Consider the following 16,524-nt stretch of genomic DNA (forward strand, 5'->3'; position numbering starts at 1 on the left):
ATTATCTCAGGGTAAATGCAGCTGCAAGCGCTGTTGGCGAGTATTCTTGGGGCAGACGGGAAATGGGCTAAAAAATATTCCCCTCAGCTGCTAGTACCTTGCTCTTAGGTTGTCAGTAAATATTTGAGTGAACAAATAATGAACACTGACCCGTTTAACAAACAGCAGAAGAATTTCGGAGACATCAGGAGTAAGATGGATTTTAACCTTTATAATTTAAAATCGATGTTACCCCTCTTTTAAAATTAATCCATACTGTCTGATCTGTATTGGCCTTGTGGATGGATTCATTTGTAGCTTGTGAAAATTGTTTTCTCATATTTTTGTTTTTGAGAAGAGCCAGGTCAGTTTTGAATATTATTAGAAACTGTGTTGTAACTGCCCTTATTCTTAAATCTCTTCACCAAGGACTAAAATGTAAAGGAACTTGAATATTTCTTTTCTCCTCTTCCCTCTTCAGGAGAGATAAAAAGCCTAAACAACTGCTGTCTTTCCGTAGTATGGGTGATCTATTACTTATTTTAGCTATCTTCTGTGATTGAATATTTATGTTGCTCTTCATTTTTAATATTGTAAACTCTGATGCAAAAAATTTTAGTGAAATTTTTATATACACCCATAATTATTTCAGATATTTCTAGAAATGAAACTCAAAGTCAATGAGCACCCCTCATTAAGGCTTATAGCTCATAACTCTGCTGAGGTGTCACAATTTTTTCATCATCTTACTCACTTAGAGAGATGTGTGCAATTTGGGATTCTGAGCCTGTCTGTGGCCCGTATTTTCTGCAGCGTTGGAAAGGTATTACCTCTGAACAAATAGATTTGATTTAGTTTGGGGTTGCTGCTCAGCTGGTGCCAAGAAGCAAAGAAATCAACTTTATCAAGTCTGTGGAAGAGTTCAAAGGTTTGCTCAGTTTTCAGGAAGGTTTTTCTTAAGTAGATTTTCTGCATCAAAATGAGCTATTGGTATAGGGCTCAATTATATTTTAAAAATTCAGGTGCTAGGCAGAAAGAAGTGGGAAGAAGGCAGACTTTGTCTCGGTCTCTCCAGCTTCTTCCGTCAGGACCTGTTTCTTCCCTGACACTTCTTTGACCTCCCAGGGATTTAATTTTTACTGTACACACTTATCTTTTTCCTCGGGAAGCATTAGTGTCGCTCCCACCTGTTTGGTTTTGGGTCCCTGTTAGGCAGTTAACTGATAATAAGCCAGAAGGTAATAAATAGATTAGTTTAGAGTTTCTCTACCTGGGTTCCAAGGAAATGATCTCACAGGTCTTCTGTGTGAGAATCTTTAATATTTCCATTTTCTGTTTTATGATTTTGGTGATTATTTCTATGATTAATATAATTATATTTTAAGTCAATAGGATGGACCTTACAAGTTTGAGGAACACGAGGCTAGATGACAAAACTTCCTCCCTCCCGTGGCATTCCCATGGTAATGTGGAGCTCCTGGAGGCTAAAAGGACTCAAAACTAAAGGCAGTTAACCTCTGTACTGTAAGGGGTTAGTTCCTATTATTTTCCCAACTAACCTTTAACGATGTCTTCACTCTTCCATCCCTAGGGCCCGCCCCTGGGCCTGGCCCATGTTAGCTCTTTAAGAGTAACTGCTTTTGAATGAATGGATTTTAGATTGGCCTGCCATAGGGCTGGAAAAGGAGGTGAGGTGGGCAAGCCAGTGTCATCGAAGGGAGCATCTGTCGTAAATCCTTCGTATTATTACTATAAAATTGTGGATGAAGGTATTGTTTACAGATTTCTTTCTAGCCTCTGGTTTTCAAGAGAACATGGTGTGTGTGTGTGAATGCGCATGCACTTCAGCACATGTGCCGAGCTAGTACAAGAAAGTTTGTTAGATTTACAAAGTTCCATTCCATAGGAAATGGTAGACCAGCTCGGGTAAAATGGAATGCAAGCCTGAGATGTGTTGGAAATGTGACGCTTTCTGTAGATTGCCATCCAGTAGATGTGCTGTTAGATGTGCATGTGGCATCACCTCACCGGGCACTTCCCAAGTAAAACTTATGACCTTGAGAATGAATGTCCCATTACACAGCCCTCAAGGAAACACAGGTTCCTGTGCTGGTAGCATGCAGCAATTTAGTTACTATACAGGTCTTGCAAGACATCATGGTACATTCTCATGCTAACCCTTCCGATAACTGTGAAATTGCTTTGTCTTACCACTATAGAGGAAATAGTGAGACGCGCAACCGTGCCAAGAGCAGAAAGTTTTCAGGTGTGTAATACAGAAGTCTTAAAGGTGAATGTGGAAAGGTGAGACTGTTTTATCTCAGGTAAAAGAGCTACACACGTTAGAAAGATTTAAGAACTTTTATTGACGTTACTATTGAAATGAATAGGAGTGAGAAAAATGAATATATTATATTTAAAGTAAATGGGAAATCCCATTATAAGCATGGCAGGAAAGGGTCAAAGAGTCACTTTCCCAGTAATATCTAGATGTCTTTTTTTTTTTACACACGATATGAATTTAGGTGTAATGCCTTTTGGAAATTAAGGTATAATTAGTTTTCTTATAAAATGACACAAGCCCTTGTAAAAACTTAAATTGTTCTAGAAGGCTATTAAATAAGAAGGAAAAGTATCTCACCCTCACATCCCTTTCCAAGGGTACACAGCTATATATTGCAGAGCATCTCTTGGTGTATGTATGCATGCATGTATACGTGCCATTTTATAAAATATACTATTCAAATTATTTTACAACTTTGTTTTTCGTACTACTTGGACCTCTTTCCGTCCACGTCGTTACAAGTAGATCTCCTTTATTTCTAAAGGGGTTAGAATAAAGTTTTACAAGTAGAGAGTTCTCTGATACAAAGCTCAAAATAGCTGACAGAAAATCGAGGGAAATTAAAGGGAAATAAAAATACAGCTAACTTAAGAACTGAATATGAAGAGCAGTTAGGTACGTCAGAGAAATACAGGGCTTTAGAGCTAGGTTAGAACCACCTTTTAGGGGATAAAAATCAATATAGTGATCTTACAGCACTGTAATTATTAATTATACATTTATTTGTGTGATTTTAATATTTATGTCTGTCTCCTATGGTATGCCATAAACTCCATAAAAGTAAGGCCAAGCATTTTACTTGCTCACTATTATATTGCAACTTCATGGCCTAGTGTCTGGCACAGACCTTCAGTATTTGATGAATGAAGAGAACTAATAAAAGGAAACAGTATGCCAAATGCGTGTTTGGTGCAGTGTATTTAAATTGCCCAGATGAAGAAACTGAGGCATGGCATAGTATAAGTAATGTATAACTAATATAACCTGCATAGTGGCGACGCTGCTAGTGAATCTAAGATTTCTCTTCTAAATAGAAAACTAAATCAAGAAAACAAATCTTGAGACTAATTAGCGAAGTTACTAAAGTGCCTGGATTAAAAACTAGAAATGCCAGAAGCAGCTCTGAATAGCTCTGTATGTTTATATATATAAAAGAAACAGTAAAGATGGAATGAAAGAGTAATTACAAAAGCAGTTTATTAATTTCATCAAGGCGCCCAGGAGACAATGGGGTTTTTATGAAATGTGGCTTCTTAGAGATGGTAAGATTTGATGCTACAGTTAAATGTGGCTTTAAAAATTAAATTCTTCTTTTTCTTAGCTGGAAAAGGAGAGGGGGCAGAAGGAAACAGATTTCTGACCAGTAGAAGCACAGCGTCACGGCAACGGGAAAAGCTGCTCCTAACGTGTCATTGCGTTTAACTTTATTAAAGTTTTTCATGAGGTGTACAAAAAAAGCTAACGTATAGGGCTTAACAGGTTTAGTTCTGGTTAATTTGACTCTAACTATCATAAAGATAGAATGGCTTAAATTAGAAGTTTGTTTTTCTTATTTAATAAAAGTCTGGAGATTGGCGTTCAGGCCGGCATGGAGGTTTCCGTGTCACCAGAGCCCCAGGCACCTATTGTTTCACTCCTGCATTCTAGCACGGGGTTTCTCTCTTTAAGGTCAACTCATGTTCCAGGATGGCTGCTGGAGCTCTGGCCATTGCATCTACATTACGGCCTGGCCAAAAGAAAAAAGAGAAAAAGAGCCGAAAACATTCCCTGCCAGCTGAGGTCAGCTCCCTTGACGCTCCCTTGAGGTCAGCGACCTGGAAGCCCCAAACAACAACTCTGCTCACGGCTCAGCCTAACTAGAGCAAAGCGGGAATTTTAGTTCGATTGACCATATATCTAGCTTAAAACTGGGGTGATCTCAGAAGGAAGGAGAAATATCGGGATAAGCTACCAATGGTCTTTTCCAGGGAGATCCTCCATTTGTCTTTACTATTAGAACTTTATAGTCAGAAGTTTTGATTGGTAAGAAAAATTTATTATCAATCACTGATGACACAGTTTAAAAACTAATAGAGCAGAGGAAAAACTAACATATACTTATGGATGTACACAAATAGTTATTGCAAGAAATTTAGGTATACTCAGGATGAATACCTGGCTTTTTGAGTTTATTGCTTACACAAAACAAACAACATTGCTCAATGTTAGAAAAATAGAAATGAAGTTTGAATCCATCTGCTCTACGATCAGGTTTGTGTGTAGTCGTGTAGATAATTAATGGAGACCCAGGCTCTGAGGGTGGATTGGCCGGGGAGCCAGGGGTTGTTGGCGGGAGCGGTATTGCGACCGAGAACCTCTGACTTCCACAGGGAGAAAGCCAGGCTCTGTTGCCAAGCACTGAACTTACGTTGTCTCAATGCAATCACCCTCAAAGATCAAGTCCTCATTTTAGATGTTAAAAAGTGAGACTCGGTTTAAATAACCCAAACTATTCCTTGGTATACCTTTTGGAAACGGAATACTGAATCTGATAAACCACGACTCTGAACCACTGTCGGCAGTCTGCAAGCTCGTTAAATGCTAGCTTTGATTTTCCTGTCTTGTAGACGGCATTCTTCTGGGCAGGGGGTGAAGAGGGGGGAAGGAGATAAAAGGAGAGCGTCCAGGGACAGTGGAGTCGAGACTGTGGGTTTAAGGAGTGCCAGGAATGAAAGGTTCTTTAAGCTGCCAACTACTCCCTTCAAGGGCCACTTTTCTCACTGAGAATTATCAAATTCTTTCCACTGCTCTTCTGCTCACCTATAACAGGAGTACAGGGAAGGTAAACTCAAATTAGCCAGCAGGCTTTCTGATACAAGGTTTGTCAGGAGAAATACTGAAACCACGAGGTCAATTAAATTGAGACCATTAGTAGTGTTTTTTGTTGTTGTTTTTTTGTTTGTTTGTTTTTCTTTGTTTGTTTGCTTTTTTAGATCCCATGGCTATTAATATGGATGTAGTAAAAATTTAGTTACATTGTGAAGTCAGTCTCTTGATTTTGTCTGATTCTATAAAAAGACGGGATGGTTGAGGAAGCTTGAACTCTCTTTGGTCACCTAAAGCCATTCAGTAAATAACTGTTTCAGGGCTTCTGTGCCTGAAATTGTATCCATGTTGCATCTGCAGCATTTAATTGGGTCCCAAATGCTTAGCTCTCATCTTGGGGGAAATGTACTTACCTGCATCTGGCTGGTTATGTATTATAACATAGTTCCTGGGTGAGGGTTATAATAGAGAGTATTAAGTAGTTGGATTCAAAACAGACTTTTTTGCAACAGGAATTCTCTTATTGAAATTGTCCAAAGGAAGACTTTTGTTGGTGTTTGTACACAGTAGACATTTGTCTGAAAGAGCTAGCCAGCTAGAGTAACACTTGTGTTTGGGTGGATTGTAGGCAGTATGGGGACCTGCAGTTGTTAGTGGCAATTATAGATCAGTGGCAATCAGAAAGAGGAGAGCCATGCTTTCAGCCAGTCTGCCTCACATCCGAGGTCAAACTTGTTCCTTCTCCCATTCGCTCTTGCTAGAACATCAGCAGAGTTGCCACATCCTTGAATGGACAGTGAATTACGGGTGTTGTTATTCTCTGAGAAATAGTGTAAGGCTACCAGAATTTAAATTGTACCTCCGTATGATGTCCATGTGAAGCATTTTATAAAAGAACTGACAAGAGCTAGTTAACAAATTTTTCTTGTGACCTTTTTGATTTCTTCTTTTCTTGTATGCTACAGGTGTGACCATATTAGTTATAATAGATTCAGAACCTGAGAAAAGATTGCAAGAATACTGTGTGTCGTGCATGTTTTCTTTTGATCTAATTTAGAACATGAAAACAGATCCTTTTCGAATCTAGCAATAATGTGTGTGTGCATGTGCATTTTAAAATATGCTTTCAAAGGGAGACTTTCTGAAAATGGAAAATGGCAGTGTATCACACATTCAGAAACCTGGGCCACTGCCAGTCCAAAGAAATTGGGAAGGATGCCCATTCTTGTTGATACCCATTTCCTTCCTACACTGTCGAAAAACTTTGGTTTTGGGTATCAGAATATTAGATGGGTAAATCCCCCCATACCCTAAATTAGAAGTTTAAGGGAGATTGGAAAGAATACTTACATCTAAAGGCAGCCACGCTGTTTTGTGCATGATTTTGTGCCGTCACTACGACTCTCTGTGGCAGGTGTGATAAATTGGCTCAATAAACACAATTCCAAACTCTTTCTCTTTCTTTACTCTAGAAGCGAGAAAGCAAAAGTACCGCATTTCCCAGCCTCTCTTGCAGCCAGGGTGGTGCGTGATATAGAATTCTGGCCAAAGAGATGTGAGTGGAAATCTCTGGAGAGGCTTCTCTTCCCTTATTTACCTTCCCCCTCTTCCTTCCTTAGAGCATGGGCAGGATAAATGGAGATGCAGTAGCTCTCTTGAGACCATGAGGATGAAAGCCAAGTGCTAAGGGCGGTTGAGAAGAAATACAAGAAAGGACCTATTTATTTGATGACATCCCTGGCACCTGCATCAGCTCTGGGTTTCTAACATCCCGACTTCTTATGTGAGAAAAAGAAACCCTATCCTCGTTTAAGCTCCTATTTGTGGCTTAAACTGTTATTGTACTATTATTGCAATCGAACACAATCTTAAGCGATATCCATTTCCTTTTTATGTGGCAGAGTAGACCGAAGTGTTTGTCACTTCGTAGGAGACATGTAATAAATGCAGTATTCTACTTTCTCCTTATATTATTTCATTTACTTTAAACTCGTCTCTGTCCCATCCTGTTTTAAATAAAAGCAAAAGTTGGAATGCAATTTAGAATTAATGGTGTCACTCTAACATTATTTCAGTAAGTTTTGTATGTCATATATTTTGCCAAGTGCTCTAAATATGATGACGAATGGGATGAGATCCTTGCTTTTAGGGATCTTAGGGGCTAGTTGGGGAGACCACACATATCATATTGTCAGTACAGTGTGGTAAATGCTTTGATAAAAGTTCATGGTGCTCTGAGAACATAGAGAAAGGGTATGAATCAGTTAGCTTTTACTGTCTAAGAAACTACCCCAACCTTACTGGCTGAAAGCAACCAACATTTATTTACCTCATGCTTCTGCAGGTCTCCACCTTGGGCTGCTAACTTAAGATCTCGGCTAGGCTCTCTCTTGCTGCGCTGGCTGGGGTTTGGGTGGTCTCGGATGATCTCAGCCAGGATGACTCAGTCAGTCTCTCCCTCTCCAGCCTGGGCTTACTGACATGGCACCCAGGCAGGGTTCCAAAAGACGCTGACGTTTGGAACTGGCACATCATCACTTCTGTCTCTTTTGTGGGCCAGAGCAACTCACAAGCACAGCTCAGACTGAAGGGTGTGGAAAGACTACCTTTTCATGAGAGAAGCAGCAAGGTCATGTCACCAAGGGGCATGAATACAGAAAAGAAGAAAGAATTATGGCCGGTTTTAAAATCCACCACAGGGCTCTGCACAGCAACAATTTTCTTAAACAGATTTAAACACTTCAAGATAACTATCCTACTCTTTTTTATTAGCAATTCATAAAAAGTGATGCCATTAGTCATCATCAGTTCTGGAATCATTTTTCCATATTGCCAATTTCTACTCTTTCCTTATCTTTTGAACGTTTTAAAGATAACTCATAAGAAAATGTTGCTCTGAGGAAGGAAAAGTTGCATGTTAGGAAGTGCAGGATTGAAATCGTGGTTAGAATTTTCTTTACTCCTGTGTTTCTCGTGGACCATTTAAGGGAGATTCAGTTCCCTCAAGATACCCCATAATTAAAAGGTTCCATGAGCAAATCAGTTTGAGAATCATGATGGACAGTGTTTCTTATCTTGGAGATTTACAATGCATAGTAAGAATTAAGACCCCTGGCAAGTCCTAGCATTAAATTGCTTTTGCTATTCAATTTAGTTAATTGGATTTCGTTGGTGATAAGGTCAAAAATTATTGGTTTGATTTTTATATAGCTAGTAGCGTCACTATATATGTGTGTGTGTGTGTGTGTGTGTATTTTTTTCATAGCCATTAACATTCCCAGCACTGCCCAGCTATTGTTTTCACAGTTCCCATTTATCCTAAGAAACAGAAAAATAGGACAGATGAACAGTGTAAGCAAAATTCCATGATGATTGGTTTAATGGCAGCAAAGATTTTTGTGTTTTAAAGATTTAAATTTTCATTAAAATGGCTTTTTAAAAAATTACTGAACAGTATGTACTTCTTTTTACTGTTTAAATAGTTTTTAGTAACATTCTAGCAATGCTCACTATATATCTCCCCAGGTACTATTCCAAGAGCCTTACATGAATTATCATACTTAATACTCCAAAGAATCCCGTGGGGTCAGCATTGTTACTCTCTCCGGTTCTAGATGTCGGGGCGAAGTGACATGTCCCATTCCACAAGGATGAAGCCATCGTTTGGCAGTCTGGCTCCCAAATGCACGCTCTTCACCACCACACGTTCCACTAAGACTCACTCACGTGAATGCAGACGGAGGGCTGTGGACAGCGTGTGCATGTTTTAAATTGTGTACAGTGGAGCATTCAGTCTCTCCAACTCAGTTCGTTGCCTGTGTTTTTAGTAAATGGTCCCTAGTGCCTTAGATTGGAACCTATTTTAATATAGAAAATGGAAATGACTATTATTTCCAATGGTGACAGACACATCTCCCAGATCTAGAATTATGTTGTTATTTTGGAGACAGTTCACCTCATAGCAACTCCTGTTTTACTGTCTTTGACAAAGAAAAAGACAAGCCTTTATTAGATTTTTGATAGTGCTAAACTGTCTAAAAGATATTATCATTCAACTTTGAATTTACAAGATCTACCTTTTCAAAGAAAATCTTGGCGGAAAACTTGTCTTACGCTTAAAACAAAAATCTATGTTTTAAAGGAAGAAAATAATAAATTAAACTTTTAATATTTGATTTAAATAACATTTACCCTGCCACAAATCCATACTACCTAACTAGACGAATCATGTCAAGTATCTTACCTGATGTTGCTGCTGTAAGAACCTATGCAGAATGAATATGAATGAAGATATTTTTAAATTGTATGTTTTAAAGGACCTTACAGGTTTAGAAACAATATGACCATACATAAAGCGTGATCATTTATTGAAAGTCCAGCCTGTGAGATATCACGGGCATCTTTCTCCACCTGTTTGTTATTGTTGTTATTCTCTTTTTAAGATTATCTGACAAGGTTGTTTCTTCCACATCCTACACAGTAGCCTATCAACAAAGTCTGGAAGGGTATATATCTCATCGTTTTATGTATGGCTATATTTATATACATAAGTATATATAATCTCTGTCTTTTTAGGGAATAGGAGTGTGGATGTTACTTATTTGAAGTGCAGACCACGCAGGTCTTAAATCTGGCCATTAGAAAACGATCAGACAAAAGTACAGCTGATGTAAATGTGTACTACTACAAACTGTAGGGTTGATTAAATAAGAGCAAACTTAGTTATAATGATGAAAGTAAAGTAACTAGTTTATAATTAATAAACGCCAATAACCAAAGCCACCTTTCCAAAAAGTGTGGCATGTCTACTAACTCTGAGTGCCTGGTCACTGTGGGAACACCGCGGTGTTGGTGGACAGTGTGTGAAGCCGGAGTTGGGGGCAGTTTGGAGTCCAGTTTGGTGGACGGCACGTCGCTTGTGTGGTTTACGACCCAATAATGGCAGATAACGTCAATCTAATCATGAGGAAACATCAGAGAAGCCCACTTCTCAAGTCACTCTACAGAATATCTGACCAGAGTTCTCTAGGAGTGTCAAGGTCATAAAAGACAAGGAAAGACTGAGCTTATCCAGATTAGAGGAGCCAGGATGACAAAATGTAATGTGGGATCCGGGATCCAATCCCTGAATAGACAAAGGACATTAGTGGAAAAACTGAAGAAATCAAATGTCTGTAATTTAGTTACTGCTGGTTACTAGTATTGTAGCATTGTTAACTTGTTAGTTTTGGTCATTGCACTATGATTATCTAAGATGTTGACATGAAGGGAAAGAGGGTGAAGGGTATATAGGAACCCCCTACTATTTTTGTCTTTTTTCTATAAATCTAAAATCATTTCACAAGTCTAAATTTATTTTACAATACAAAATTGAAAAAAGAATACTTTTATTTAGTAACGTGTGGACATTCTGCAAGAGCTTAGCATTCAAGAATATGTACAACATCTCGACTTAGCCAATTCAGCATGTACCCTCCACACATGCTTTCATGTTCTAGCCACACTCAATCATTTGCTGTTTTTAATTAGCTTCTTTTGGGGGGTGGGGGAGGAATACAGTTTTTGTATATATCACAAAATATTTACAACCAGGGTAATAAATCTCATTTTCGGAACACCTCATTCTGAAATTATATGTAGATTATATATACTTATGTATATAAATATGGCCATACATAAATGTGCGCATCTCATTTTCAGAACACCTCATTTTAAGAAATAGAACACTATAGTGAATTCCTTCCAGTGGCCTTCGTCTTCTTTTGTCCCCTGCTACCACCACCAAACTGTCACCACTTGGAGATATTCAGTGGAGTTTGCTGTTTGCTAATCGTATTTCATTATTTTGCACTTTTCCAAATTCAACATAAATTGCACTGCTCCAGATCATATCTGCAACTTTTTATTGCCCCTTATGTATGTCTAATTCATTCTCTTTCACTACTGTAAAGATTCCCACTGTATGAATACTTAGTATTTATCCATTCTCCTGGCAAGCATATTGAATGTGTTTTTGTAGACAGAATTTAATCCATTAAGTATTTACTTATTCATTCAACAAAATCCATTTTTTTCCCATTTTTTCTTAATGGTTGTTCATTTTTGAAAGTATTTTATGAGACCAAAAGAGATCTCTACACTTTCTGAATTCCAGTAACACTGTCTACAACTTTTAATTTAGCATTTGTGCCCTTCCGTTATACCTATTTTTTTTTCTTTTGTATTAGATGGGAAGCTTCTTGAGGATTAATTCCCCAAGATGAACTTCGCTGGCGTAATAAGAACTTCATTTTGTTGAATGAATAAGTAAATATTCGAATGAATTAAACTTTGTCTCTATGCAGATCTTGGACGTATTTGCGATTATTCCCTCAGTTACATGGTGTTGCCTCTTGAGGACTTTGCTTTGTTAGAAAGATTTATGCAATGTGGGCAACTGGCCACCGAGGTGGACACATGGAACGTAAATTAAGCCTAAAACTTTAATTTGAGAAATTATATGCTAAGTTTGCAACACAGGTACGGGTTTGTGTGTGTGTGTGTTTAACATCCCAGGCAAAAGTTTGACAATATCAGTCACATTGTCACCTGCCTTCGGCATTACACAGCAGAGGGAGCTCACTAATTTATATGACAGCAGAACCCTTGCCTTTGTGAATCATTCTTGTTAAAAAGCTTAATATTTGCTTCTGATCATTTTGAATTTGTACCCAGAATGCAATTGCCTAAATTAGTTCGTTCCTTTAAAATTGTTCCATTTGGATGTTGATCTTACTCTGCGAAAACGTTTAACAGGTCTCACAGCTCTCTTGCCTATTTTATTTGATTTCTGCGACAGCTTTGGCAGATCTAAGCATGTCTAGTATCATCATCCCATATTTTACGGGTTAGGAACACTGGAAGGAGAGCGGGGGGAGGATGGAGGACCTGCTCAAGGTCACAGAACAGAACCAGAAACCAGACCCTTCAACCTAGTGCTGGCTCTTTCCGGACGTGACAGTTGCAATGCTTAAAATAATTGAAAGTATTAATCAAGACATTACTGCTTTGCCAGCATTTTAATAGATAATTCAAGAACATAATGCTCACTTGACAGTTCATCATAATAATGTGGGGAGTTTCTCATTAGTGTTAGTGGTAGATTAGTAAGTGCCTTTTTACTGCCCTCTTTGTTAGAAGGGTTCAAAGAAAACCTTAAACCAAACATTGCGAAAGAGTATGTCATGCCCGGCTGGTGTGTATTTTAAAGGAAAGGAAAAATTTTAAAGTTAAACTGATAGGAAGGTGTGACACAGCCTAACGTTAAAATAGCTGAGGAGACAAATGGCTTTTTGATAGCTCAAGACCTACTGAAGAATTGAAACTTCTTGGTATTTGACTAGTGCAGCTGATCGCTCAAAGTGCAGTTTTCAAAAATGCAGAAGCAGTACGCTAAGAATATTGTCTTCATGTCAGAAATGCACTTTTGTACTTGAAAATGATAAAAAATTACAATCGATCCTTACAACTGTTCTGTTCATCTTTATTGATCAGGTGCAAGAAAGATAAATCGCAGCCCAAATAAGATTATAGTAAATGTTAGCATCGTAGGGGACTCTAGGTTGATAGAGAGCCATTCATCATCTCAAATGGTGACCTGTCCATTGCTCCAGCCACCCTGAGTCGGCTGTCTAATCACATACCTATTGATTTTATCTACATCCAACAAACCTGGATGTGACTGTCATTGGACAACCCAGATTGTTAAATGCAAAGAGGTCACTGGTGTGAAGAGGATTTCATTTTCATTTTCTCACCGACCAACAATGATTTATGAAAAAATAAACTACCCCAAGTCACGCATGTGAAACCTGAGTGATTAGAGAATGAAGGTGCACAATAGACCACTGTATTGTGTTTTTGTTTTTTGTGCTGTGGTGCATTTGGCAGGATATTTCATTGAGTTTGAAGGCTCATGGGGTCATTGAGGCCGCCCCTTGCAGTAAAAGGTTTCAAAGTGGCCAGCCAGAATGGATTATTTTTAATTTTGCTGCACTAGGAAAGGCATTATTTTGCTATTATGACTTGATTTATGTTGCTTATGTGTACATTCTGTAATAGTGGAAATGTTTTTTTGTGTAAAAATTACAAAAATCCACTCCCTTGTTCTTACTTATTAATTTCTTATAAATGTTGATACTTCTGTGGTCATGCAGAGGTGACTGAATACCTTCTACTCCATAAGGAATCCATCTCGAAGGTAAAAATACAGTGTAAAAGGAAGTGATCCTTTAGCATCCTAGGTAGAACACGAGAACAGTAGGCACATGTGATACGTGTGAATTTCATTATTTGATTTCCAGCAACCTTTGATCGTATAGTGGTAGATTTCCAAATAAGGGGGATCTAAATAATCCTTCAGAAACGTTAGGAATTTTCTCAAAAGGATCAAATAATGATGAAAGTTTACCCTGTAATTACAACTTGTATACCAACAACTGTACTCTTATTTAAGTGGATACCTGTACATGTGTTTTTATAAATACCCATACCATGTATGCTAGAAATCTTCTACTGCTTGAGGGGGTGAGACAAGATCTTATGTATTTTCTGTCGTACATCTTGTACACGTTTTGTCCTCTGGGAAAGTGAAAACTCTGCTATCTTTATCCACAGAGCTCAGAGTTCTACAAAGTCACCACTGAACAATATCAGAAAGCTGCTGAAGAGGTGGAAGCAAAGTTCAAGTAAGTTTTTATATAGTAATAATTATTTACTCTTCTCGGAAGAAGAGAGTTTGTTATGCAGCCCTTTGGAATACTTGGAAGTATGTTTTTGTGATTGAGATGGAGCCATGTTCTCTGCCATAGTAGGATTCAAATGCAAGGAAAAGGTATTTGTCCAAAGCTTGTTACAACTCGATTTTATGAACTAAGGGGAAATTGAAAGCAATAGTAATAGAATTTTCTTTTGGAAAAATATATAAGATCAGATACCCTTGTTTAGGAAGGGGATGTTAAATTGCTACCTCTGTTAATAGAAACGTAGAAGCCGTTCACTTTTATATAATAAAATAATGGGCATGTCCAAATTGGGGTATCCTCCTTTCTCGTGTTCATTTCTTCACATGTGCCTTGAAAGCATTTAAATCGCAGACTTTACCTTACCCTTGATTATGAAGGAGTTGTTAAATTGCCACCTCTATTAATCCTTGAAGTGTTTAAATGAATGTGCCGTAATTGATGGACCAGAGTGTCCATGACCCATAGCCTTGGACTTTCCTTTTGCTGCCAGTTCTCACATTAGGTAAGAAGACATCATTCAGAATTTTCCTGAGTGTATAAATAGTTCTATTGTGTAACCTCTGTGAGTAGCACATATGTAAATTAGCAAAGCAAAGTAAGGTGTTGTGACAGATTTCGTTGAGAGATTGCATTGGGTTCTGACCTCCTTCCTTGTGCGCGTTTATAAGCATTTGATAAAATGATTAAACCCTAAGGTAGAACGTTGTTGCTTTCTGCTATAGTGCAATTTTTGTGGTAATAGATATGGGTGTTATTTTAATATTGATCGAAAAAAACGTTTTGTTTCATATTTTTTAAAGAAGGTTTGAGGTGTGTTTCAACAGACAAAAAGCTCCAGTCTTCATTAGTGAGTTATCTCTTCAGGGGCAGCGGAGAGAGACCTACGCATGGAGCACAAATCTCACTTAAAGTGTTTCATGTGCCATCTTAAGAATTCAGGTGTAGAATTGGATGTAGACTTGATTTTCAAAGGTACTCTACACATGTATTTTTATGGTTTTATCTTTCCCCTGATGATAAAGCAACATTTTTTTTTTTTTAACCTTTTTGTCTCTATACTATGAGAATCTTTGACTTGGCACCCTGGGTATTCTTCCTCATCGTAAGATAATAGCTATACAAATAACTAAAATTTGAGGTAAATTAAAGGAGATCAGTTTGGACTAGAGTGATCTATGAAGTAATTAAAAAAAAAGAAGATATTTTAGATGAGGCTTGAAGAAGCGTATTGATGGAAAGGGAAGTTATTCGGAAGAAAAATCCTGCTCTGCAGTTAGTGGGTGACAAATTAGTGGTTTGATTCAGAGAGATCAGTGCAGGATCAAGTTGAAAGTGTCGGCAGGGTCATTCGTTAGTTGTTTGGCGAAGAGGTTGGGCTTCATTTAGCAAGACGTCTTTGGAAGGTATTTGACTGGGGGAGTACCCCGATTTCCGTGCTTCTTTAGGAATATTAACCTGACAGTAGATGTGAGGTTTGATCGGAGGCATGAGAAACAAGAACCAGAAGTACTAGATGACAGGTCCCTGTAAGTGAAAGAGCAGAGAAAGACATGAATTAGCGATTGGAGAGTCTGCTAGCGCTGCCGTAACAAAGTACCACAGACCGAGTGGCTTAAACAATGGAAGTTTATGTTCTCACAATTCCGGAGGCTGGAAGTTCGAGACGAAGGCGTCAGCGGGGTTGGTTTCTTCTGAGTCCTCTCTCCTTGGCTTGCAGATGTCTGTTTTCTCCCTGTGTCTTCACGTGGTATTCCCTCTCTGCATCTGCGTCCTGATTGCCCCCTCTTATAAATCACATTGGATTAGGGCCCACCCTAATTAATGACTTCATTTTAACTTAATTACCTCTTTAAAAATCCTGTGTCCAAATATACTTTCTAAAGTGCCATGCGTTAGGACTTAAACATATGATTTGGAGGCAGGGTCGGGGGAGACACAATTCAATCCATAACATGTGGATAGAAGGGGCAAAGGAGAGTTTAGCAGATTTGAAAATTGATGGAAGCTAGATTTTTATAGAAAGAGGTAAATCTGGTATTGGCTAAGAAGAACCTGTCATCTGAAAACATGCCCAGCTGCCATGACATTTAGCCAGGGCTAGCCTGCTGGAGAATGAGCATAAAAATAAATGTTATGATGGCTTACCTTCTTCAAGATAACATGGACTTATGGGTTACAGTTAGTTTTAAGAAGAGCCTCAGCGGTATTATCTCTGTTATCTTTATAAGATAGTATTCATTTTTAGATCCTACTCTTCTTCGATGTAGTAAAAGAATTTGGCCTTTCCCAAAGAGAAATCTGGCCTTTGTACCCAGCTCCTAGGAGGTGACCTCTAAACCCTTGGAAGTTCCCAGGTGATAAAAATAGCTTATTAGACAAGATGGGCCCCTTGGGCTCTGTAGTATCAGCCCAGCCTTTGGAGGAGTGGGGCTGGAGACTGAATTCAACCACGTGGGCAATTAAGTAAGCAAGCCTCTGTAATGAGGCCCAGATGAAACTGGACACTGAGCGTGGGGTGAGCTTCTCTGGTCGATAATACTCTGTGCATATTGTCACACACCAATACAAGGAGCATAGCACGTCCTGAGGACAGTAGAAACGGCATTTGGAACC

The 16,524-nt window shown here is 38.5% G+C and overlaps 1 protein-coding gene across 3 annotated transcripts in view; it reads left to right on the forward strand.

The window, feature by feature from the left end:
* The window catches only part of CHCHD3 (coiled-coil-helix-coiled-coil-helix domain containing 3), a 254,511-nt gene that overhangs the window by 186,591 nt on the left and 51,396 nt on the right, over nt 1-16,524 (forward strand). For 2 of the 3 annotated variants that reach the window (XM_039860893.1, XM_039860891.1), the window contains exon 6: nt 13,784-13,854. In XM_039860893.1, coding sequence (XP_039716827.1) covers nt 13,784-13,854 — 71 coding nt within the window. Of the gene's footprint in view, nt 1-3,991; nt 4,199-13,783; nt 13,855-16,524 lie in introns of those variants that run through there. The other variant, XM_039860894.1, reaches the window with a different exon arrangement.

The sequence above is a fragment of the Pteropus medius genome, unplaced genomic scaffold, assembly GCF_902729225.1.
Source record: "Pteropus medius unplaced genomic scaffold, Ma_sr-lr_union100, whole genome shotgun sequence".
Classification (NCBI taxonomy): domain Eukaryota; kingdom Metazoa; phylum Chordata; class Mammalia; order Chiroptera; family Pteropodidae; genus Pteropus; species Pteropus medius.